Consider the following 24177-nt stretch of genomic DNA (forward strand, 5'->3'; position numbering starts at 1 on the left):
AGAAACATCAACATTTCCATTTCCATCCATCCATCCATCCATTTTCTACCACTTGTCCCTTTCGGCGTCGTGGAGAGGCAGGAGTCTATCCCAGCTGCACTCAGGCGGAAGTAGGGGTAAACCCTGGCCAACTCTTTACAGGGCCAACACAGATAGACAGACAACATTCACACTCACATTCACACACTAGGGCCAATTTAGTGTTGCCAATCAACCTATCCCCAGGTGCATGTCTTTGGAAGTGGGAGGAAAACAGATATTATACACATTTAAATAGAACACGTTGTATCAGAGGACAGCACGTTGACAGAGGGGTTAGTGCATCTGCCTCACAATACGAAGGTCCTGAGTAGTCCTCGGTTTGTACATACATACATGTGTGGAATTTGCATGTCCTCCCCGTGACTGCGTGGGTTCCCTCCGGGTACTCCGGCTTCCTCCCACTTCCAAAGACATGCACCTGGGGATAGGTTGATTGGCAACACTAAATTGGCCCTAGTGTGTGAATGTGAGTGTGAATGTTGTCTGTCTATCTGTGTTGGCCCTTTGATGAGGTAGCGACTTGTCCAGAGTGTACGCCGCCTTCCGCCCGATTGTAGCTGAGATAGGCTCCAGCACCCCCCGCGACCTCGAAGGGAATTAGCGGTAGGAAATGGATGGATGGACGTTGTATCAGCTCTGTGTTATAGGCCAGTGGTCCCCAACCACCGGGCCGTGGCCCGATTGGTACCAGGCCGCAGAATAATTTTTTATTCATTTTTATTTAAAATAAAATAAAATAAATAGATAAGATTATTATTATTATTTTTATTTTTATTAAATCAACATAAAAAACACAATATACGCTTACAATTAGTGCACCAACCACAAAAACCTCCCTTTTTCATGACAAAAACGTCCCTTTCTCATGACAAAGAAAAAAAAAAAAAAAAAAAAAGGATTCCCCCCCGGGCCGCGTGACAAATTATTAAGCGTTGACCGGTCTGCGGATACAAAACGGTTGGGGACCACTGTTATAGGTGACTAAGTAAATCATTAATAATTATTAGTTAAAACATGTCAGCTTTTTCTCATTATATTGTGATTTTTTTAGTTTTTTTTTCTGACATTTTACAATTTTTTCCCCCTGTAAGAAAATAATATTTATAATATTACGATTGTGTGACTGCTTAATCAAGTGTGTCAAAACGTCTGCTTGTTCAAACATATCAATTTTACGTTAAACATTTAACAGCATTTATCATTGTTGCTGTAATTTTTCAAATTAATTATTCATACATGAGTATTATTTCTATCTTTAACTAACTGACTACCAGTCATTGGTATGACCGGTGAGTCATACCAAAGACTATAAAAAATGGGACTCATTACCTCCCTGCTTGGCACTCAGCATCAAGGGTTGGAAAAAGTTAAAGTACCAATGATTGTCACACACACACGAGGTATGGTGAAATTTGTCCTCTGCATTTGACCCATCCCCTTGATCACCCCCTGGGAGCGCCCGGGAATCATTTTATGGTGATTTAACCCCCAATTCCAACCCTTGATGCTGAGTGCCAAGCAGGGAGGTAATGAATTGGGGGTTAAATCATCAAAATGATTCCCGACTGTGGCCACCGCTGCTGCTCACTGCTCTCCTCACCTCCCAGGGGGTGGAACAAGGGGATGGGTGAAATGCACAGGGTAATTTCAACACACCTAGTGTGTGTGCGACTATCAGTGCTACTTTAACTTTTAAGTAAATAACTAACCAACGTAACTCTGTTTATATTTGTATTTTATTTTATTTTTATCTTGAGAGCTTTTCATATTTTAGATCAGGTGTATCCAAACATATTCCACTAAAGGCTGCAAACTAAAATGTCAAAATATACATGGGCCCTTTTGAATATTGTTTATATTAAAAAAATGCTAAAGACTGATAGTATGTATATTTAAAGACCAAACTTTGTGTTCATGTGCGGTGACTAAGCATATTATTATTAATTTTTGGTCTAAAAATCTACTCCATTTAGCATTACATTCCGAATTTTTGCTTATTTTTCTTACATTTTTACTGCTGTTTTTTTCCTACAACACGCTACGGGCCAACAAAACTCAGCAAGTTTGGAGACCTCTGCCATAATGACTATGTATGAAGTTGTTTACCCAAAGACGTGGGACAGAGGAAAACTCTCCTGGGTGATTGCCATCCTCCTCCTCTCCTCTCCTCCATGTCCTCGCCTTCCTCCATGGGAGTCAGCTGCTTGCAGGTGTCGTCACGATACACCAGCCTGCTGCCAGCAAAGTGGTCGGTAATGAACATGTTTCACGAAGGAGATGACGTGTGAGTCGTACATGTCGGAGGAGAGCGAGTGTTCGTCCTCGTGGAAGTCCCTCTCGTCGGCGTAGCTCTCGTCGTACGTCTCCTCTGTCGAGCCCTCTCCTCTCCGGATGATTGGCAGGCGGCTGTCGCTGGAGTCGGAGCTGCGGGGAACAGAGACACACTGAAAAAAAAAGTCTGTATATTTTACGACAAAACAAAACAAAACGGCAGCTCAATCATCAAACTTTTGCTGTATGAATAAAAGTGGCACCGTTTTTCCATTAGCAGAAATGCAATGTAAAAACAAAATCCGTTAGTTTTACAGTAAAAAAAAAAAAAATGGCAGCTCATTTGAAAGAATTTCATCATAAAAATAAAAGTAATAGCTTTTAATTTTGTGTAAAACCACTGTTTTACGTTAAAATTCTGACAACTGAGGAGCCATTTTATTTTTATACCATAAAATCTAAACATTTATTTTTACAGTGCACCCAAGGGTTTGAACCAGCAGGCTAATAATTAAGGGTATAGAAGCAAAGCAGCGAGGGTTAGCATCCAAGCTAGTAGTGTCCAAATGTCGTTTTTTTATTGTTCCGCAGCATATTTAATAAAAAACGGCATGCATCAGAACATTATGAAAATAGATTACCGCCACACTGCAAAAAAACTACAGAGAGGAATTATAGCTTTATTCTAAAGTTTGGACACTGCTGTGCAAAAAGACTATAAATAATAAGATTTTTACTGCGTCAAATGTGTGTGTCATTTTAAACCCAGATAGACAAAAATAATAACAAAAAGCAATAAAAAGCCTTGATAGTAAAAGTTTGGTGCACCAAACGTTCTATCTGAGGCTTCGCTAGCAGCAGCTTGGAAGCAGCGTACATAGCAACAGTCGCTATGGCACGCTCTCATCACGTCGCGCGATGAGACGCAGCAAACACACTTTTGTCCTCCACCTACGTACCGAATGAGGTTGTCAAAAAAATGGCTCCTGCTTGCCACCGCCAGTGAAACAGGACAAAAGAAGAAAGAGTGACTTTACAAGCTGAAACCACCGCGGGATGATTGGCGGCCGGCCTGACGCACCTTTTTGGAGGGAAGCACCAGGCGGACCGCGGCAACAGGATAGGCGTGAGCGGCTGCCCTGCGTGGCCGTCCACGGTGCTGACTGACGGGCTGGGGAAGCGGCCGCCGACACCCGTGTTGTTGGCGTTGTTGATGTTGGCGTTGGAGCCCGACAGAGAGTATGAGGACGGCGTGAAGGTGGTCGAGTCCATGAGCTTCTCGTGGGACGGACTTTCGCCTTCGCAGGGCGAGCCCTTCTGGCTGATGTGCAGCGGGCGCTGGGTCGTGAACGACTGTGGGAAGGAGGCCCGCCCATCACTCTGGTTGTAGTAGTTGACGTGGTTGCCGAACAAGCCGCCTGACCGCTGCAAATGCAAAGTCAAAGACATTTATAATTGGACACTATTTTATAAAATGTTTTGTTATGTGAGGCATGCTAACTGTGAGCATTTTAGCATTGCAAGCTTTTTAGCTAATTTTGCAGGTATACAAGAGTGAAATAAGTTGTTATTTCCCGCATGTAAACTGTTAGCATTACCATGTTGGCTTTTTTAGCTCATTTAACAGGTATACATATCAGTTCAGAGTCAATTATTTTGTTACTTCACACATGTTAACTGTTAACATGCTAAAGTTTACATTTTAGCATGCTAAAGTTGATATGTTAGCTGTTTTGCAGTTATACACCTGAGTCACACGTTAACTGTTAGCATCATAACATACTATAGTTGACATGTTTGCGTTTTAACACATTTTGCAGGTATTTTCAGCGTCTGAGTCAAATATTTTGTTATTTCACACATGCAAAATTTTTACATTTTTGTGTGATACATTTTGCAGGTATATACCCATTAACGATATATTTTTGATGTGATACTGACAGGCTAGCATGCCAACTGTTGGCACCTCAGTTCAGAATTCACACTACCAAAATTGCAATTTTTGTAAAACGTATTCCTAGTAAAATATACATTGTTTACTGTAAATGCTCTCATTATAGCGGGGTGTGTATTTACCTTAAGCGTGAAAAGGATTACATGACCCCATTACATTTAGAAGCTTCACTTTTTAAAACTTGAATAATGATTTAGAGTTTGTGGGAAATGAAAAGGAAAACATGGTGTTTTTGTACTATCCCGTTTCCATAAACAAGAATATTGCACAACACAGTTGCAACCAAACCAATGTTGTAATAGCATTAATTGTCTAATACCATCACCTACTGTACAACCGGCACCTATACGAGACTTGGCGTTAACAGAATACAAATGTTAATTGGAGCTTTTATGGTATAGAGTGTAATAATATCATGACAACTATTAAATTCGTCTTCACATTCACACAGGATGGAAATATGCAAAGCAACTTAAAATTTTTAAAGATTCAAACTAATCCTAAAACTAAAATTAATATTTGTATCATCTTATTTTTCGCTAGAAAGATGTCCAGGCATCGAGTAATTGTCTCTGGCCCCCTGCCTGGGAGAGGCAATGATGAGAGGTATAGCAGATTAGTCTCTCTTAACAAGTGGCTGGATAGCTTCTGTAGACAACAGGGATTTACGTTTATTGATAATTGGCCCTCTTTCTGGGGCAAACCTGGCTTGCTGAGGAGACACGGCCTTCACCCTAACCAGGAAGGCGCTATCCTCTTGACTCGGAACATAGATTTCGCATTGAGCCACATTTGACTAACTGCACTAGAGCAAGCCCGGTCACAGGCAATTACAGAGCCTGCTAGCCTGGGTATGGAGTCAGTTAAGTTAGAACTAGCCAGCGCCAGGCTGGATGATCCCTGTACACATAGCAATTTTTGTAGAATAATACACAACTCACATAATGTTTTTTCTGCTATGACTATGACTACGTCAGAGTTACACATGCGTTCTACTGAGGTGGCAAATTATGATGCGTTCAGTTTATCGCAGCACCAAGTAGACAATCTGAAAATTCCAGTCATATCAATTCCTAGATATGGTCGTAATTATTTTAAGTACACTGCGCATAATAAATGCAACATTATTAATATTGCTACTATGGATAATTTTATCAACAACTCCTTAAAACAGCCCACTACCTATAATATGGGCTTTCTAAACATCAGATCTTTGTCTCCCAAAACGTTATTAGTTAATGAGGTCATTAGAGACAACAACCTTAACGTCATCGGTCTTAGCGAAACCTGGCTTAAACCAGACGACTTTTTTGCGATAAATGAGGCATCCCCTCCTAACTATACGAATGCGCATATTGCCCGTCCCCTTAAAAGGGGAGGGGGGGTCGCACTAATATACAACGAAAACTTTAACTTTAGTCCTAACTTAAATAATAAATATAAATCGTTTGAGGTTCTTTCTATGAAGTCTGCCACACCGCTGCCTCTGTGCCTGGCCGTTATCTACCGCCCCCCAGGGCCCTATTCAGACTTTATTAGTGAATTCTCAGAGTTTGTTGCTGATCTAGTGACGCACGCCGATAATATAATTATAATGGGGGACTTTAATATCCATATGAATACCCCATTGGACCCACCGTGTGTGGCGCTCCAGACTATAATTGATAGCTGTGGTCTTACACAAATAATAAATGAACCAACGCACCGCAGCGGTAATACGATAGACCTAGTGTTTGTCAGAGGTATCACCGTTTCCAAAGTTATGATACTCCCGTATACTAAAGTAATGTCCGATCATTACCTTATAAAATTCGAAGTTCAGACTCATGTTCGGCCAGCTAATTATAATAATAACTGCTATAGCAGCCGCAACATTAATGCTGCCACAACGACGACTCTTGCTGACCTACTGCCCTCGGTAATGGCACCGTTCCCAAAGTATGTGGGCTCTATTGATAACCTCACTAACAACTTTAACAACGCCCTGCGCTAAACCATTGATAGTATAGCACCGTTGAAGTTAAAAAAGGCCCCAAAAAGGCGTACGCCATGGTTTACTGAAGAAACTAGAGCTCAGAAATTATTATGTAGAAAGCTGGAACGCAAATGGCGCACGACTAAACTTGAGGTGCACCATCAAGCATGGAGTGATAGTTTAATAACTTATAAACGCATGCTTACCTTAGCTAAAACTAATTATTACTCAAATCTCATCCGCATTAATAAAAACGATCCAAAATTTTTGTTTAGTACAGTAGCATCGCTAACCCAACAAGGGACTCCTTCCAGTAGCTCCACCCATTCGGCAGATTACTTTATGAAGTTCTTTAATAAAAAAATTGAACTCATTAGAAAGGAGATTAAAGACAATGCGTCCCAGCTACAACTGGGTTATAGTAACACAGATACGACTGTATATACGGTGGATACTGCAAATATCCAAAATAGTTTCTCTCGTTTTGATGAAATAACATTAGAAGAATTGTTACGTGACCCACTTCCTGGGAAACTTATCAAGGAGCTTTTTGTATTATTAGGTCCATCAGTGCTAAATATTATAAACTTATCACTTTCCTCGGGCACTGTTCCCCTAGCATTCAAAAAAGCGGTTAGTCATCCTCTCCTTAAAAGACCTAACCTCGATCCTGACCTCATGGTAAACTACCGACCGGTGTCTCACCTTCCCTTTATTTCGAAAATCCTCGAAAAAATTGTTGCAGAGCAGCTAAATGAACACTTAGCGTTTAACAATCTATGTGAAACCTTTCAATCCGGTTTCAGGGCAAATCACTCCACGGAGACAGCCCTCGCAAAATTGACTAATGATCTATTGCTAACGATGGATTCTGATGCGTCATCTATGTTGCTGCTCCTCGATCTTAGCGCTGCTTTCAATACCGTCGATCATAATATTTTATTAGAGCGTATCAAAACACGAATTGGTATGTCAGACTTAGCCCTGTCTTGGTTTAACTCTTATCTTACTGACAGGATGCAGTGCGTCTCCCATAACAGTATGACCTCGGACTATGTTAAGGTAACGTGTGGAGTTCCCCAGGGTTCGGTCCTTGGCCCTGTACTCTTCAGCATCTACATGCTGCCGCTGGGTGACGTCATACGCAAATACGGTATTAGCTTTCACTGTTATGCTGATGACACCCAACTCTACATGCCCCTAAAGCTGACCAACACGCCGGACTGTAGTCAGCTGGAGGCGTGTCTTAATGAAATTAAACAATGGATGTCCGCTAACTTTTTGCAACTTAACGCCAAAAAAACGGAAATGCTGATTATTGGTCCTGCTAGACACCGACCTCTATTTAATAATACAACTTTAACATTTGACAACCAAATAATAAAACAAGGTGACTCGGTAAAAAATCTGGATATTATCTTCGACCCAACTCTCTCCTTTGAGGCACACATTAAAAGCGTTACTAAAACGGCCTTCTTTCATCTCCGTAATATCGCTAAAATTCGCTCCATTCTGTCCACTAAAGACGCTGAGATCATTATCCATGCGTTTGTTACGTCTCGTCTCGATTACTGTAACGTATTATTTTCGGATCTCCCCATGTCTAGCTGCTAGACTTTTGACAAGAACAAGAAAGTTTGATCATATTACGCCTGTACTGGCTCACCTGCACTGGCTTCCTGTTTGATGTGACTTTAAGGTTTTACTAATTACGTATAAAATACTACACGGCCTAGCTCCAGCCTATCTTGCCGATTGTATTGTACCATATGTCCCGGCAAGAAATCTGCGTGCAAAAGACTCCGGCTTATTAGTGATTCCCAAAGCCCAAAAAAAGTCTGCGGGCTATAGAGCGTTTTCCGTTCGGGCTCCAGTACTCTGGAATGCCCTCCCGGTAACAGTTCGAGATGCCACCTCAGTAGAAGCATTTAAGTCTCACCTTAAAACTCATCTGTATACTCTAGCCTTTAAATAGACCTCCTCTTTAGACTATTTGATCTGCCGCTTCTTTTCTTTCTCCTATGTCCCCCCCTCCCTTGTGGAGGGGTACCGGTCCCATGACCATGGATGAAGTACTGGCTGTCCAGAGTCGAGACCCAGGATGGACCGCTCGTCGGGACCCAGGATGGACCACTCGCCTGTGTATCGGTTGGGGACATCTCTACGCTGCTGATCCGCCTCCGCTTGAGATGGTTTCCTGTGGACGGGACTCTCGCTGCTGTCTTGGATCCGCTTGAACTGAACTCTCGCGGCTTTGTTGGAGCCACTATGGATTGAACTTTCACAGTATGATGTTGGACCCGCTCGACATCCATTGCTTTCGGTCCCCTAGAGGGGGGGGGGGTTGCCCACATCTGAGGTCCTCTCCAAGGTTTCTCATAGTCAGCATTGTCACTGGCGTCCCACTGGATGTGAATTCTCCCTGCCCACTGCGTGTGAGTTTTCCTTGCCCTTTTGTGGGTTCTTCCGAGGATGTTGTAGTCGTAATGATATGTGCAGTCCTTTGAGACATTTGTGATTTGGGGCTATATAAATAAACATTGATTGATTGATTGATATTTTTGTCAAAACATTATATATATATATATGATAGCCACAGCCACAAGGGGGCACTGTGACTGGCATCCCAAACTAAGCTCCATGGCTAAAGAAATAGGGATGTTTCGATACAATTTTTTCACTTCCAGTACGATATCCATATTGCAGCATTGACTATTTGCCGATATCAATCCGAAATCAGCACAAATAACACATACTTTTGACTTATTTTGTAGCGTGTACTGTTATAAAAGTATTGATCAAGTGATATGTTGTTGTGATCACATGAGCTCTGCATACTTGATCAGAGTCTGGAATGGACTGCAAACTTTTTGGTTGTTATATTTTGTTTTCTTACAGGTATGAGTATCATTTGCAAGTATGCATTCATTTCACTGTGCCCTAGGTGTGTTGCCGTAGTCCGGAAGTAGCCTTTGCCATTAAGGTCAAAGTGCCACTCTCGTCGTTTGTTGAGTCCTACAAAGTGTTTTTACTGTAAGTACTGTACTTATTACACAACAGCTGTTTGATTGCATGTTAGTTGTAGTTTTCATTAACAAATTAGGAGGTGCTGAAATCACCACGTAAAATAACTAATGCTAATCAGAAGCATGTATATAGTATATCTAATGTAAATTAGCATCGAGCTACAGTATTGGTTTTAATGCAATATTTTTTATGTTGTAATGTCACAGAAAAGTAATTTAGTATTTCATGTAAGTTATATTGAAATACCTTATTTGTGTGTATTCACTTTTGCAGTGTTGTGAAGTAAAGACTTTTAAGTTAAAAAGTTAAAGTACCAATGATTGTCACACACATACTAGATGTGGCGAAATTATTTTCTGCATTTGACCCATCACCCTTGATCACCCCCTGGGAGGTGAGGGGAGCAGTGGGCAGCAGCAGTGCCACGCCCGGGAATCATTTATGGGGATTTAATCCCCAATTCCAACCCTTATTGCTGAGTGCCAAGCAGGGAGGAAATGGGTCCAATTTTTATAGTCTTTGGTATGACTCGGCCAGGATTTGAACTCACAACCTACCGAGCTCAGGGCAAACACTCCAACCACTAGGCCACTTCGAATGAAGTCAAGATGTTATCAGTCTGCTAAGCTAGCAAGAAGGGACGTTAGCGAGAGCACAACAGACCGCGTGTATCGCAGTTCTTATATCATACATTTTAGATGCAGGCCCATACAACATGACACCTGTTTCTTTCTGGTATCAAACCAATATCAATATTGGATCAGGACATCCCTAGTTAGAAATGATGTTTTTTACACAGCACATGGATTGATGTGCATCCTCATGGAGACCTTCAAGCGTCTCTCTTTCTGACAGTGTGTGTGTGTGTGTGTGGTGTGTCCAACCTTTACCCTGAAGATATCGTCCTCGGAAGCGGCCGACACGGCCTCCTTCAGACCTTTGTCTACCTCCTCCTCCACCGTCAGGTCACCAGAGATGGCCCTCCTGATCTCTGGGCCGATGTCGTGCAACGTCCGCAGGCCCGCCTACACACACAGAATACACAGGTGTGTGTTGCAGAACTGTACCTCCATAATTGGCTGGTGTGTGTTACCTGCAGAGAGAGGGCAGTCTTGGGTGGCACCTTGGCCACCAGTCCTTGTTCTTTCCTCTTCTTGAACTTGCGGAAATATTCCTGAATGAGGAAGGTGGCGTAGAACTTTCCAACCGTGACCTCGTCGTCTAAAAAACAAAGTACGACTTGTTAGGTCCTGCATGTGTGTTAGACAAGGTGCAGATTACACACCGCCAGCAGGGGGCACGACTTGATCCAGGAGCTTCATGCTGGTTCTCTTCCAGATCTTCTTCACGATGGCCCTCAGTTCTTCGTTGGCCTGCTCCAGATTACCTGAAAGCGCACATACACTGTCATGAGCATCAGCCAAGTTGATCAATTCTAACTGCGTTACCTTCTGTCTTGATCCTCAGGGCGGTTCTGACCAGCGCAAACAAGGTGGCGTTGAACATGACTGTTCCATCGCTGTTCAGAGGCATGTTCATGGAGACTAGACGCTACAACAGGCAACAGACATCTCTCGGTGTATTTTACCGGACAGCAGTACCGCACAATTCAAAAACTTATGTACAATATCTTCTCGAGGGACAATGCTTTAAAAATGAACATACTTTAGAATGGTCAGTGTGCAGCTTGCATAGCAATTTATATTGATAATTCACTAACACTTTGTAAACACATAACCATTATGCGATCAAATTGTGTTTTTGGTGTGAATACGTAGTGTTGGCATGTCTTTGGAAGTGGGAGGAAGCCGGAGTACCCGGAGGGAACCCACGCATTCACGGGGAGAACATGCAAACTCCACAAAGACATGCACCTGGGGATAGGTTGATTGGCAACACTAAATTGGCCCTAGTGTGTGAATGTGAGTGTGAATGTTGTCTGTCTATCTGTGTTGGCCCTGCGATGAGGTGGCGACTTGTCCAGGGTGTACCCCGCCTTCCGCCCGATTGTAGCTGAGATAGGCGCCAGCGCCCCCCGCGACCCCGAAAGGGAATAAGCGGTAAAAAATGGATGGATGGACGTAGTGTTGGCCACTAGAACTTGATGACATCGCTGGTTGACGTTAGACAACCTTGACCTCCTTCACCTTCCTTTCCTCCTTCCTTCCTTCAGGTGCTCAAGTGGTTTCATTTTTTGGCAATTCTTTCACTTTCAACTTCATCAGCAAAGCCCCTTGGTCATTTTGGAGGCGTGTTTGGGCTCATTATCATTCAGGGTGTCCTGAATTCTGGAGCCGATTGATCTGATATGATATCAGCAGGAATCACACATACTTGTATTATTTAGGAGTGAGGAATGTTAGAAAATAGAAATTAGTCAAACAGAAAAATAAAATATGAACCTATGTTTTATTAACCGTCTGGATTGGATTTATGTTGTCTTATAGTTGAAGTTGAATGATAATTGTGTTTTTAAGTGACACCTAATGGTCACAATAATTCATGATGTTAAGATGAGGATGCAATAAGTTGAATGATGCAGACACATCCATCCATCCATCCATTTTCTACCGCTTATTCCCTTTCGGGGTCGCGGGGGACGCTGGCGCCTATCTCAGCTACAATCGGGCGGAAGGCAGGGTACACCCTGGACAAGTCGCCACCTCATCGCAGGGCCAACACAGATAGACAGACAACATTCACACTCACATTCACACACTAGGGCCAATTTAGTGTTGCCAATCAACCTATCCCCAGGTGCATGTCTTTGGAGGTGGGAGGAAGCCGGAGTACCCGGAGGGAACCCACGCATTCACGGGGAGAACCTGCAAACTCCACACAGAAAGATCCCGAGCCTGGATTTGAACCCAGGACTGCAGGAACTTCGTATTGTGAGGCAGACGCACTAACCCCTCTGCCACCGTGAAGCCTGTGTAAGTCATATGTAACAATAGTTATTTGATATTTGTTTATATAGACGAATGTGCTGTTTTACACTGAAATACTGCATTGTTCAATTCAGTACACTTTTATTAGTAGATTGCACAGTACAGTACATATTCTGTACAATCGACCAATAAATGGTAACACCCGATTATGTTTTTCAACTTGGGTGCACGTTAATCAATTAATGGTGTGTCTAGCATGTGTGCTATTGTGTGCTTAGCTGTTGTGTAGCAGCTAGCTCTTTGTAGCCTCTCATGTTAACCTTTTGTAAACAACTTTATTTGAACAATAATGTCTGTGTGTTGACCATTTTTAGTTAATACAAAATACTGTATATAATAAGCCTGTGCAAGCTGTTCATTGACTATTTTAAAGTATACATTACCTATTGACACGGTCATTAAACATTTGCTGAAATGTTAAGAGTGTTTGCTCTTGCTAACCTTGCACGCAACCCGGTGAGGACACAGCTTTCCAAAGCCGAGTGGGGGTTGTATTCTTCTGAGCAGGGTGACTACATCCAGGTGTTTTATTCTCCCCCTGCAAACAACAAAAATCAGCCCTAACCTCCAAACTCTTAACTTGTCAAATTTTGTCACATCAACTCACTTGGCTTCCGGGTCGTACTCGGCCCAGATCCTCTTGAACTCGTCAAGGTGATGCGGCCCCAGGATGGACCAATCACGCGTCAGGTAGTCAAAGTTGTCCATGATGACAGCCACGAAGAGATTGATGATCTAGAATAAGAAACGGATGTTTGTCTCATTTCTATTTTGTGGTGTTTAAATGCGGAGGGACTGACCAGAAAGGCACACAGCATGTAGAAGCTGACAAAGTAAATGATGGCAAACTGGCTGCCGCAATCCTCGACGGTTGTGCTGTTCTCATTGGTGGACCCCTTCTCACAAGGCCGGTTGGGCGAGCACGCCAGCATGATCTCCTGCCACGCCTCACCTGTTGCACACCTGGCGGCCATAAAGGTTTCTAGTCAATTTTGGACAGATGACTGGAAGATAAAGACTATTTTTTAAAGAAATATGGGGAGTTTTGCATTCATATTAGACTAGATTAGGATTTCCCAATATTTTCATTCAAACATTGACATCAGAGAAGTAGTGCAGAACAAAATTACTTTACATTCTCAAGCCACGATAAAAACAAGAAGATTGATATAATTTTTTTTTTTACATTTAATTTTCACTGCAGGTCCGCTCAGAATCTATTTTATTTTTATATGATCTATTTATAACCTATTTACCATTAACCTATCGTATTTATAACCGTCTCTATTCATATCATATTCTATTGAAATTATTATGTAAATACAGTACTATAGTTCTTGTGTTAATCATTGGGCTGAATCTGGCACTTTGGGTACCAAATGTTGTGCCATCTCATATGTGTCATGTGAGCTGCTGTGACAATAGGATTCCTTCAGTCCTTGAATGAATACACCAGAATTTTTTTTTCAAAAATTTGTTGAACACTTTTTTTAAAAAAGTGAAAGAGTTACGCTAATTGCACCCAGCTTATTGCACGTGTATTGATTTTTTATTAAATACTATAAATAAGTATAGTATAGACGGAATGAATACACCAGAAATTTAAAAAAAAAAAATTGTTGAACACTTTTTTTAAAACAGTGAAAGAGTTACGCTAATTGCACCCAGCTTATTGAACGTGTATTGATTTTTTATTAAACACTATAAATAAGTATAGTATAGACAGTAATAAAAACACTATTTATGAGACATAAATCTTCCCGTAAAGCCTCTATTTAATTAACCACACAGTCCCCCATAATTGGAATGTGCAAAAGAGAATAACCGCTAGGGGTTCTAATTAGCTGCGGGTCAAAGCAACATGGCATTATCAGTTGTGGCTGTTGGCACCTCCTAATGTATTTTTTATATACTCCACAAGATGGCAGCAGAGTGTTCCCTCACCATAACACGGTTCTAACTTAAAAATGGAAATCGAAAACCGGTTCTTGTTGAGAACTGGCTCCCAGGATTTCGATCCCTGGAAACCAGTTTTGTTAACGATTCCCTTATCTATACCTGTGGGCACGGATGACGTCACCGCACAAGGCGCCTGTCAGCAGCAGAAACGTTAGAATTATTCACGAGAAAGGAAGACAACGGGCAAGTTGCCATACTCGCAAAGAGAATACTGAATATAAACTGAGAAAATACTGGCAGAAAAATTAGCAGACACAGCATGTGAAAACGTTGCATGAATGACGCGTTTTATATATATATATATATATATATATATATATATATATATATATATATATATATATATATATATATATATATATATATATACAGACACACACAGGGAGGCAAAAAACTACTTAGTCAGCCACCGATTGTGCAAGTTCTCCCACTTAAAATGATGACAGAGGTCTGTAATTTTCATCATAGGTACACTTCAACTGTGAGAGACAGAAGGTGAAAAAAAAATTCAGGAATTCACTTTGTAGGAATTTTAAAGAACTTATTTGTAAATTATGGTGGAAAATAAGTATTTGGTCAACCATTCAAAGTTCTCACTGATGGAAGGAGGTTTTGGCTCAAAATCTCACGATACATGGCCCCATTCATTCTTTCCTTAACACGGATCAATCGTCCTGTCCCCTTAGCAGAAAAACAGCCCCAAAGCATGATGTTTCCACCCCCATGCTTCACAGTAGGTATGGTGTTCTTGGGATGCAACTCAGTATTCTTCTTCCTCCAAACTCGACGAGTTGAGTTGATACCAAAATGGATACATGGATGATACAGCAGAGGATTGGGAGAATGTCATGTGGTCAGATGAAACCAAAATAGAACTTTTTGGTATAAACTCAACTCGTCGTGTTTGGAGGAAGAAGAATACTGGGTTGCATCCCAAGAACACCACACCTACTGTGAAGCATGGGGGTGGAAACATCATGCTTTGGGGCTGTTTTTCTGCTAAGGGGACAGGACGATTGATCCGTGTTAAGGAAAGAATGAATGGGGCCATGTATCGTGAGATTTTGAGCCAAAAACTCCTTCCATCAGTGAGAGCTTTGAATGGTTGACCAAATACTTATTTTCCACCATAATTTACAAATAAATTATTTAAAATTCCTACAAAGTGAATTCCTGGATTTTTTTCACATTATGTCTCTCACAGTTGAAGTGTACCTATGATGAAAATTACAGACCACTGTCATCATTTTAAGTGGGAGAACTTGCACAATTGGTGGCTGACTAAATACTTTTTTGCCCCACTGTACATGTACATATATATATAAATATATATATATATATATGTGTGTATCATTTTGCCTTAAATTATTGTTGAATTAAGTATTTTGTATGTCTTATGTATTAAAGTGCATTATTTGTCTTATTTTATATTATTATGTTGTGGCGATAGATTTAAAGATATTCACCAACGTGGCGATAGATTTAAAGATATTCACCAACCAGGACCTCCGTTTCTCAGATAGCAGTGAAGTGAAGTGAATTATATTTATATAGCGCTTTTTCTCTAGTGACTCAAAGCGCTTTACATAGTGAAACCCAATATCTAATTTTTACATTAAAACCAGTGTGGGTGGCACTGGGAGCAGGTGGGTAAAGTGTCTTGCCCAAGGACACAACGGCAGTGACTAGGATGGCGTAAGCGGGGATCGAACCTGCAACCCTCAAGTTGCTGCCACGGCCGCTCTACCAACCGAGCTATACCGCCCCGTGAACAATGCTAACAACACGGTGGATAATATTGCAGCAATCTTCAAGTTGACCAACTTTTGGCAGTACTATTCTTGATGCACTTCATCTTCAACTACTGCCTCATCAATCACACATCTCCACATTGGTGAGCCTTTTTATGTGAGCGACGTCAAAAGATGAAAGCACGTCGTACCATGACTCAATGCGACTCAGCGTGCCGCTCAATGGCGGTATAGCTCGGTTGGTAGAGTGGCCATACCAGCAACTTGAGGGTTCCAGGTTTGAACCCCGCTTCCGCCATCCTAGTCACTGCCGTTGTGTCCTTGGGCAAGACACTTCACCCACATGCTCCCAGTGCCACCCACACAGGTTTAAATGTAACTTAGATATTGGGTTTCACTATGTAAAGCGCTTTGAGTCACTAGAGAAAAGCGCTATGTAAATATAATTCACTTCACTATTGCTAACAAGACTGCTATCAGCGGCTGTTACCAATGCTAAGTTGAAATGAACTATGCTGATGCAGTTTCTCTTCAACATCCTCAGCTCAACGTGACATTGGTGAGCCTTTGTTGTGAGCGATGTGGAAAAGAAATGCTAACAACAGAGCTAATGGTTTTGATTGATTAAAACTTTTATTAGTAGATTGCACAGTACAGTACATGTTCCGTACAATAGACCACTAAAAGGTAACACCCGAATAAGTTTTTCAACTTAAAGTTTAAGTCGGGGACCATGTTAATCAATTCATGGTCATAGATGCGACTGTCAAGTTGACCAAGTTTTTTTATTACAATTTACACCTGTGGTTTCAACACATAAAGCGCTGTTCTAACTTAAAATAATTACCGAGGATGTGATGAAGTATTTCCACGTAGTGGTCGTGTTGTAGTGGCCGGGTGACGACCATATAACAATTATGCTTTAAGGATCCTCCGGGCTACCAGTGAGTACTGTAGTCTCGATGCTATATATTAGGTGGAAGAAGTGTAAAGGTGACTATATGACTGATATTTCGTGTTTAGAGGAATTGAATTATGTTAAAAGAACGTATTTAGAAAGTCGTTAACACTTTATAATGCTCTAATGGTTAAAATATTGCCTTTTTTTAATAACAAACCTACAGTACTTTGCAAGAATTTCTTCAACATGGTCAGGCCTGGAACCAATTCGCCGCAATAAACGAGGGACGACTGTATCTTCTATCTTCTAATGCAGTGGTTCTCAACCTTTTTTAAGTGATGTACCCCCTGTAAACATTTTTTTAATTCAGGTACCCCCTAATCAGAGCAAAGCATTTTTGGTTGGAAAAAAGAGATAAATAAGTAAAATACAGCACTATGTCATCAGTTTCTGATTTATTAAATTGTATAACAGTGCAAAATATTGCTCATTTGTAGTGGTCTTTCTTGAACTATTTTGAAAAAAAGATATACAAATAACTAAAAACTTGTTGAAAAATAAACAAGTGATTCAATTATAAATAAAGATTTCTACACATAGAAGTAATCATCAACTTAAAGTGCCCTCTTTGGGGATTTTAATAGAGATCCATCTGGATTCATCAACTTAGTTCTAAACATTTCTTCACAAAAAAAGAAATCTTTAACATCAATATTTATGGAACATGTCCACAAAAAATCCGGATGTCAACACTGAATACTGCATTGTTGTATTTTTTGTCCCAGTTTATAAACTTACATTCATATTTTGTTGAAATATTATTCAATAAATATTTTTATAAAAGATTTTTGAATTATTGCTATTTTTAAAATATTTAAAAAAAAACCACGTACCCCTTGGCATACCTTCAAGTACCCCCAGGGGTAAGGATACCCCCTTTTGAGAATCACTGGTCTAATGAACCCACACAAACGTCAACAGTGGAGGCGATAAGAAGCGTCTAAAACGCTTCCTTACCGAAAGAGCAGCAGCACCGCCTGAGGGAACGTCTGGAAGTTGTTGTTCCTGTTGATCTGCGTGTGGTCCTGCAGTGCTATCTTGCCAAACATCTGCGTGGGGAAGCGAAGCGTCTTACTAAATTACAGAGCAATTACTTCCAAGATCAAGCAGGAGGAGAAGCAGGACGCTAACCTGCATGCCGATGACGGCGTAAATGAAGAAGAGCATCACTATAAGGAGAGCCACGTAAGGTAGAGCCTGCAGCAAAAGGGGAAGAATCCACTTTTAGACACGTTACTGCACTTTTACATGAGTTTGTTAAGACGCTCACTTGGAAGGACTTGATGAAGGTCCACAGGAGGGTACGGATCCCCTCCCCGCGGGACAGCAGCTTCACCAGCCGCATGACACGGAACAGCCGGAAGAAGGTGATGGAGATCCTGGCGTTCTCCTCTGAATTCTGCAGACCCTTTTTTTTATATCATTTATACGGGTTTATGAACACAAATATGCACAAGTCAATACATTATTAAACATGATTTATGTCCATATGTGTGGCATCAAGTGGCAACAAATAGATGCAACTATCATGGCTGTGCAAGTCTTGAAAGCCCAGTCATGGCCACTCCTGGTTAAACCGGGAACCTAAGTATAATTTAATTGAAGCCCCCGCTCATAAAACATTTTGTTCCACACGTTATTTGTGTGAAATTATTTTTATTCTATTTGACTCAAAAATTTATTTAATAAAATGCTTTGATTAATAGTTATTTTTCATGCAAAACAACAAACTGAACATGTATAGAACATAAATCAGCAAACCTTTCAGCCTCAACTTCCACCACGGATCGAATTCTCTTGGTCTAACTTACAAGACCAGTGCATTAATGCTGAGCGTCATGGGAGACTGTGACAGATTTCAAAGGAATTTAGTATTATGTTTTCATTAGAGACAGAGCAGGAAGGGGCTAAGAATATGTTTGAAGAATAATTTTATATGAAGTCATTCATTATTGACATTTTACATGTGCTTATTCTCGCAAAATGGGGCCCCCACGGATAGTATGGAACTCCTGTATCGTTTGTTCATTTTTCTTAATAGATAAATAGATAGTACTTTATTGATTCCTTCAGAATAGTTGCCTCAGGAAATTTAAAATTATTTTAATTTTAATTAATTTTTTATTTGAATTAATTTCAATTAAAACATTAATGAAACTTAGAAAACAAAATAAGAGTTTCATAATGTGTTTCGAGCCCAAAAAGTAAAAAATTGTGCACACAGTTGAAAATTGGACAAAACAGATAACAAGCATGAGATTTTATAATTTATTTTCATAATCCTTGTGATATGCTAAAATTACCTGGAAGTGGGGAGGTTCTGATGAGGGATTTATGCATCAACTTTCTGATGCCGATCCTCAATGAGTGAGATCGGCCGAGATTAATACCAATTATGATCTCTTGTACCAACTGTAATTTTTTTCCAATAATTTAGGGTGAGTGCTGTTGACAAACTTGACAGTTTAAAAATACCAGCACCTTATTTAAACAAGTTGGTTATTCTCATATATTACATACAATTGCTTGAGCAGAACAAAGTCAATAGTACAAAATATCTAAACAAAAACTACCATACATCACACATTTAAATCATTTGTTTTTTGCCCTCAAAGTCCTTCTGTGTCCAATGAATTATTCCCTGAATTTGAAAACTTTAACGAAAAAATAAAATAAAATTATTTTATGAAAATAATGGGTTGTACTTGTATAGCGCTTTTCTACCTTCAAGGTACTCAAAGCGCTTTGACACTACTTCCACATTTACCCATTCACACACACATTCACACACTGATGGAGGGAGCTGCCATGCAAGGCGCCAACCAGCACCCATCAGGAGCAAGGGTGAAGTGTCTTGCTCAGGACACAACGGATGTGACGAGGTTGGTACTAGGTGGGAATTGAACCAGGGACGCTCGGGTTGCGCACGGCCACTCTCCCACTGCGCCACGCCGTCCCTATAAATAAAAACATCGACCTAAAACTCTTGTACCGACCATATACTGATATTGTCGTCGACACCACCAATTTATGGATCTCCCCATGCTAACACCAAAGTTACCTTTATAATATCATCACCTCTCTTATTTATCTACTTGTTAGTTTCCTGTTAATAACAGCTTTTAGATTATGTTGAAAGGTGCTCCTATCTACACGTTATAAACTTCACTAAGCACTCTTTTATTTATTCTGTTGTTTCAGCTTAGCTAGTATGTCTGCTCCTGCTTGCGCTCAGTGTGCAACATGATTATCACCATCCTAATATTTGATTATGGTACTTAAGATACAAAGAAATCAGTTTATTTACTGTAAGGGAGGTAATTATTATTTTCTTAAGGGAGTGTCTCCACACTCTATGGAGATACACAATTAGCTGCTAGTTAGTCAACCGGGGGACTAAAAATAAATATAGTGTCAGCCAAAAGGGATCTGCGTTTATGATCACCATTAAAAGGCTTTAATCGCCAATGACAATCACATACTGTAACGTATTAATTCGGGTCTCCCCATGTCTAGCATTAAAAGATTACAGTTGGTACAAAATGCGGCTGCTAGACTTTTGACAAGAACAAGAAAGTTTGATCACATTACGCCTGTACTGGCTCACCTGCGCTGGCTTCCTGTGCACTTAAGATGTGACTTTAAGGTTTTACTACTTACGTATAAAATTCTACACGGTCTAGCTCCATCCTATCTTGCCGATTGTATTGTACCATATGTCCCGGCAAGAAATCTGCGTTCAAAGGACTCCGGCTTATTAGTGATTCCCAAAGCCCAAAAAAAGTCTGCGGGCTATAGAGCGTTTTCCGTTTGGGCTCCAGTACTCTGGAATGCCCTCCCGGTAACAGTTCGAGATGCCACCTCAGTAGAAGCATTTAAGTCTCACCTTAAAACTCATTTGTATACTCTAGCCTTTAAATAGACTCCCTTTTTAGACCAGTTGATCTGCCGTTTATTTTCTTTTTCTTCTATGTCCCACTCTCCCTTGTGGAGGGGGTCCGGTCCGATCCGGTGGCCATGTACTGCTCGCCTGTGTATCGGCTGGGGACATCTCTGTGCTGCTGATCCGCCTCCGCTTGGGATGGTTTCCTGATGGCTCCGCTGTGAACGGGACTCTCGCTGCTGTGTTGGATCCGCTTTGGACTGGACTCTCGCGACTGTGTTGGATCCATTGTGGATTGAACTTTCACAGTATCATGTTAGACCCGCTCGACATCCATTGCTTTCCTCCTCTCCAAGGTTCTCATAGTCATCATTGTCACCGACGTCCCACTGGGTGTGAGTTTTCCTTGCCCTTAGGTGGGCCTACCGAGGATGTTGTGGTGGTTTGTGCAGCCCTTTGAGACACTAGTGATTTAGGGCTATATAAGTAAACATTGATTGATTGATTGATACTTTTTTATAAAAATCTGCCGATACTGATCGGTGGGCAATCGATTGGCATATACCTACCTGGAATTACTTTTACGTGATTTTGGGCTGGCTCCTCAATCCTGCTCTCTTCATGTAACCCAGGTCAACATTAAGTACTGCTACTACTACTTTTAAGGTTTATAAATCAATTCAAAAAGCAACATTATATGCCCGTTATTTGTTTTGTTAACTTTCCAACTGTACATTAAATCGGTAATGAAGAAAAAATTATTTGTTGTGCGTTTTTTCGTTCTGCCTCTTGAAACAAATATCGAAACTGACGATTTGATGTGATAAGCCGCATTGACGATAAACTGCTCTATAAATCGAGGATTACGATTTAAATGCCGCCTGCAGGAAGATGAATCAGTCATGTAAAAGGAAACCGGCAGCTTCTGGTGGATTCAAATATTACAGCAGGTATAAATTCACATTATTTGTTTTTTATTTGCTCGCTCTCTAGCGACCACCGTGCAGCCTCAACATTTATATTTAGACTTTTTTTGCAAGGAATGTTGGCAGTTGACAAGGTTTAGCGGCGGCTTTTCTTTGCGTCCCAGCAGTAGGTGATAAAATATTCAGCCATCTTGCTGAGTGCTATTCTAATACGCATTTATTTATTTATGCTGCTGCTGCAGCTAAGGGACTTTAAAAAACTCCACAAAATATAAAAACAAAAGTAACATATTATTTTGCACACATCTGGAAAGAAGACAGAAAAGAGGGCACATATTATAATTACTATTATTATTACAACACATGTAAGCAGATCTATTTGTCACCATGTACTCCATCAAGATGCCATCATCCATTTTTTGTTATATACTCCAGAAAGTTATCATTTTCCACATCACTTTCATGGATAATTGTGTGTATTGCAAGTATTTTTAAAATACCATTATCATGCAGGAATGGAACATTTTCAATGCTTACACTTTTTACCCCTATGGACTGATTTGTCCCCACTGACTGCAGTTTTAGTCACAGATTGTTCATGCTATCGGGATTGAAAAAAATATATATATAAAAAGTTGTAGGACCCAAACCCCCAGCACCTGTAGCCCAAACAAATGTGAATCTTGTGAAAGTAAACCAAATCATTCATGAAATGGACTCACTTTGGACGACCACTGATGAGAAAAGCAGAAAAGTGAACCTTGACGAAACGGTGCACATAAGTTACATTTCTGTTCAGGAAAAAATGTATTTCTTTTTAAACTCACGACGTCTCGCGGGCTTAACTGAATACGCCGGCTGTCTGCAATTTGCCCACGTGCCGTAGTTTGGACTCCACTGGCCTACGGTATTTCCTTCTTTTTAGTGCTTTGAACCGGAAGTACAAGTGCTGTTCCATCTTTTATCCGTCCATAGCGTTTCTGCTCTAAAGGATTCTTCCTTCATCACTCCAAGCAACGTTTGTAAACTTTACATTGTAACTAAAACCATGCATGCTTACTGAACTTTCCCATGTGGGATGTTGTGGGAGTGTTTTTATGCATATTCGTACGTGCTATCGTAATATAACGAAGCTAGCATCGTTAGCATTAGCTAATATGCTCACATGTTAAGAAGTGTCTGTGTCAGTATTATTAACAATGGCATTCTTTTTGTATTGCTCCAGTTTCACAAATTCCTCAGTAAATTCACCAAAACGTTACCCTGAAGATATTGAGTATGTTTAGCTGATTAGAGAGCTATCTTAAGCACCTCGTGGGTCCATTACGATGACTTCTGTTTTGTTTGATCAGCCGCTTTACTGCTGCGTTTCAGGCACAGTTTGGAAACACTTCAAGTATGTAAATAAACATTTACAAAATCTTTCTGTGTAAATAGCTAATTTCACAACATATCTGCAGCTTATAGTCCGGTGCGGCGAATATATGAAAACATAGTTTTCTATGGGTGCGGCTTACATATGTAAAAAAATATAAACATTTTTAATAAATACAGGATTTTGACAGCAGCTTATCATTAATACCATTTATCGTTATATCCTTAGGGGACATAAGGTTAAAAAGTGTAATAATTCACCACATAAATACTTAGAAAAAATGTTGTTTCCATCTGAACCTCAAGGCAAGATACCAATTGTCATTAACTGCATTTCTGGAAAATGACAACCTTCTGGAATATTTAATAGAAAAGCCTGAAGACGTTACTACACCAGTAAACATATATAAAACAGGCCCACATAGGGCACTGTTGCACCGATGAGAGCGTGGGGCAGAAAGCCGAGGTGACATCAAGTGTATAGATAAATAGTATGATCGTGTGACAAAGCAGTGGACACCACACCCAAAAAGCGAAGCAGGGAGTGGAAGAACAGCGGGCGCCATGGCAACTTAAGTCGCTCCAGCTGAAGGTGTTGCATCACCAAATATGGAAAACGGGTGACGTAAATAGAACAGTGATGGGGTGTCATGCGGAGGGCAGCAGGATGTATGGCTGGAGGAGAGGGTGGCGGTACAGGAAGGCGGCGGAGGTTACCGTCAAAGCGTACCATTGGTCTTACCACAGGGGGGTGAGAGGAGGAAGAGGAGGAGGACGAAGAGGAGGAAGACGAGGAGGAGTCAGCTGGCTTTAAGGAAAGGCAACAAGGATCAGCCACAGAGCGGCGGTGTGTGAGTGTGTGTGAGTGTTTGTGTTATTGTTTGACTTTAAAGGTGACTGAAATACATTTTATCACAAAATAAGCATTTTAAAGCAGACTGAGATAAAATGTCCATCAGGGCCGCAAGGGGTCTAACCCTTAAAAAGATATTGCACAGTCAAGCAGGGACTGGAGGTTATTGCTGAAATAATGACTGATGGCCCCAGGACCAGCATGGAGGAGCTGTTAATGTTTCAATGCAACATTTATGTGCAGGTGCCCGTAG

General features: G+C 40.8%; 1 protein-coding gene across 2 annotated transcripts in view; it reads right to left on the reverse strand.

Annotated features, from left to right (window-relative positions):
- cacna1c (calcium channel, voltage-dependent, L type, alpha 1C subunit) overlaps positions 1-24177 on the reverse strand; it is a 349919-nt gene that overhangs the window by 20505 nt on the left and 305237 nt on the right. Inside the window, exons 33-47 of one of the 2 annotated variants that reach the window (XM_061912264.1) lie at positions 23802-23879; positions 18159-18296; positions 18020-18085; positions 17846-17937; positions 13018-13180; positions 12825-12952; positions 12659-12755; positions 10718-10820; positions 10555-10656; positions 10363-10490; positions 10160-10294; positions 3395-3738; positions 3273-3299; positions 2338-2466; positions 2149-2276 (exon numbers count right to left, since the gene is read on the reverse strand). In XM_061912264.1, the coding sequence (XP_061768248.1) occupies positions 2149-2276; positions 2338-2466; positions 3273-3299; positions 3395-3738; positions 10160-10294; positions 10363-10490; positions 10555-10656; positions 10718-10820; positions 12659-12755; positions 12825-12952; positions 13018-13180; positions 17846-17937; positions 18020-18085; positions 18159-18296; positions 23802-23879 (1858 nt within the window). The remainder of the gene's footprint in view (positions 1-2148; positions 2277-2337; positions 2467-3272; positions 3300-3394; positions 3739-10159; positions 10295-10362; positions 10491-10554; positions 10657-10717; positions 10821-12658; positions 12756-12824; positions 12953-13017; positions 13181-17845; positions 17938-18019; positions 18086-18158; positions 18297-23801; positions 23880-24177) is intronic. The other variant, XM_061912263.1, reaches the window with a different exon arrangement.

This window comes from Nerophis ophidion, linkage group LG10, assembly GCF_033978795.1.
Source record: "Nerophis ophidion isolate RoL-2023_Sa linkage group LG10, RoL_Noph_v1.0, whole genome shotgun sequence".
Taxonomy (NCBI): Eukaryota; Metazoa; Chordata; class Actinopteri; order Syngnathiformes; family Syngnathidae; genus Nerophis; species Nerophis ophidion.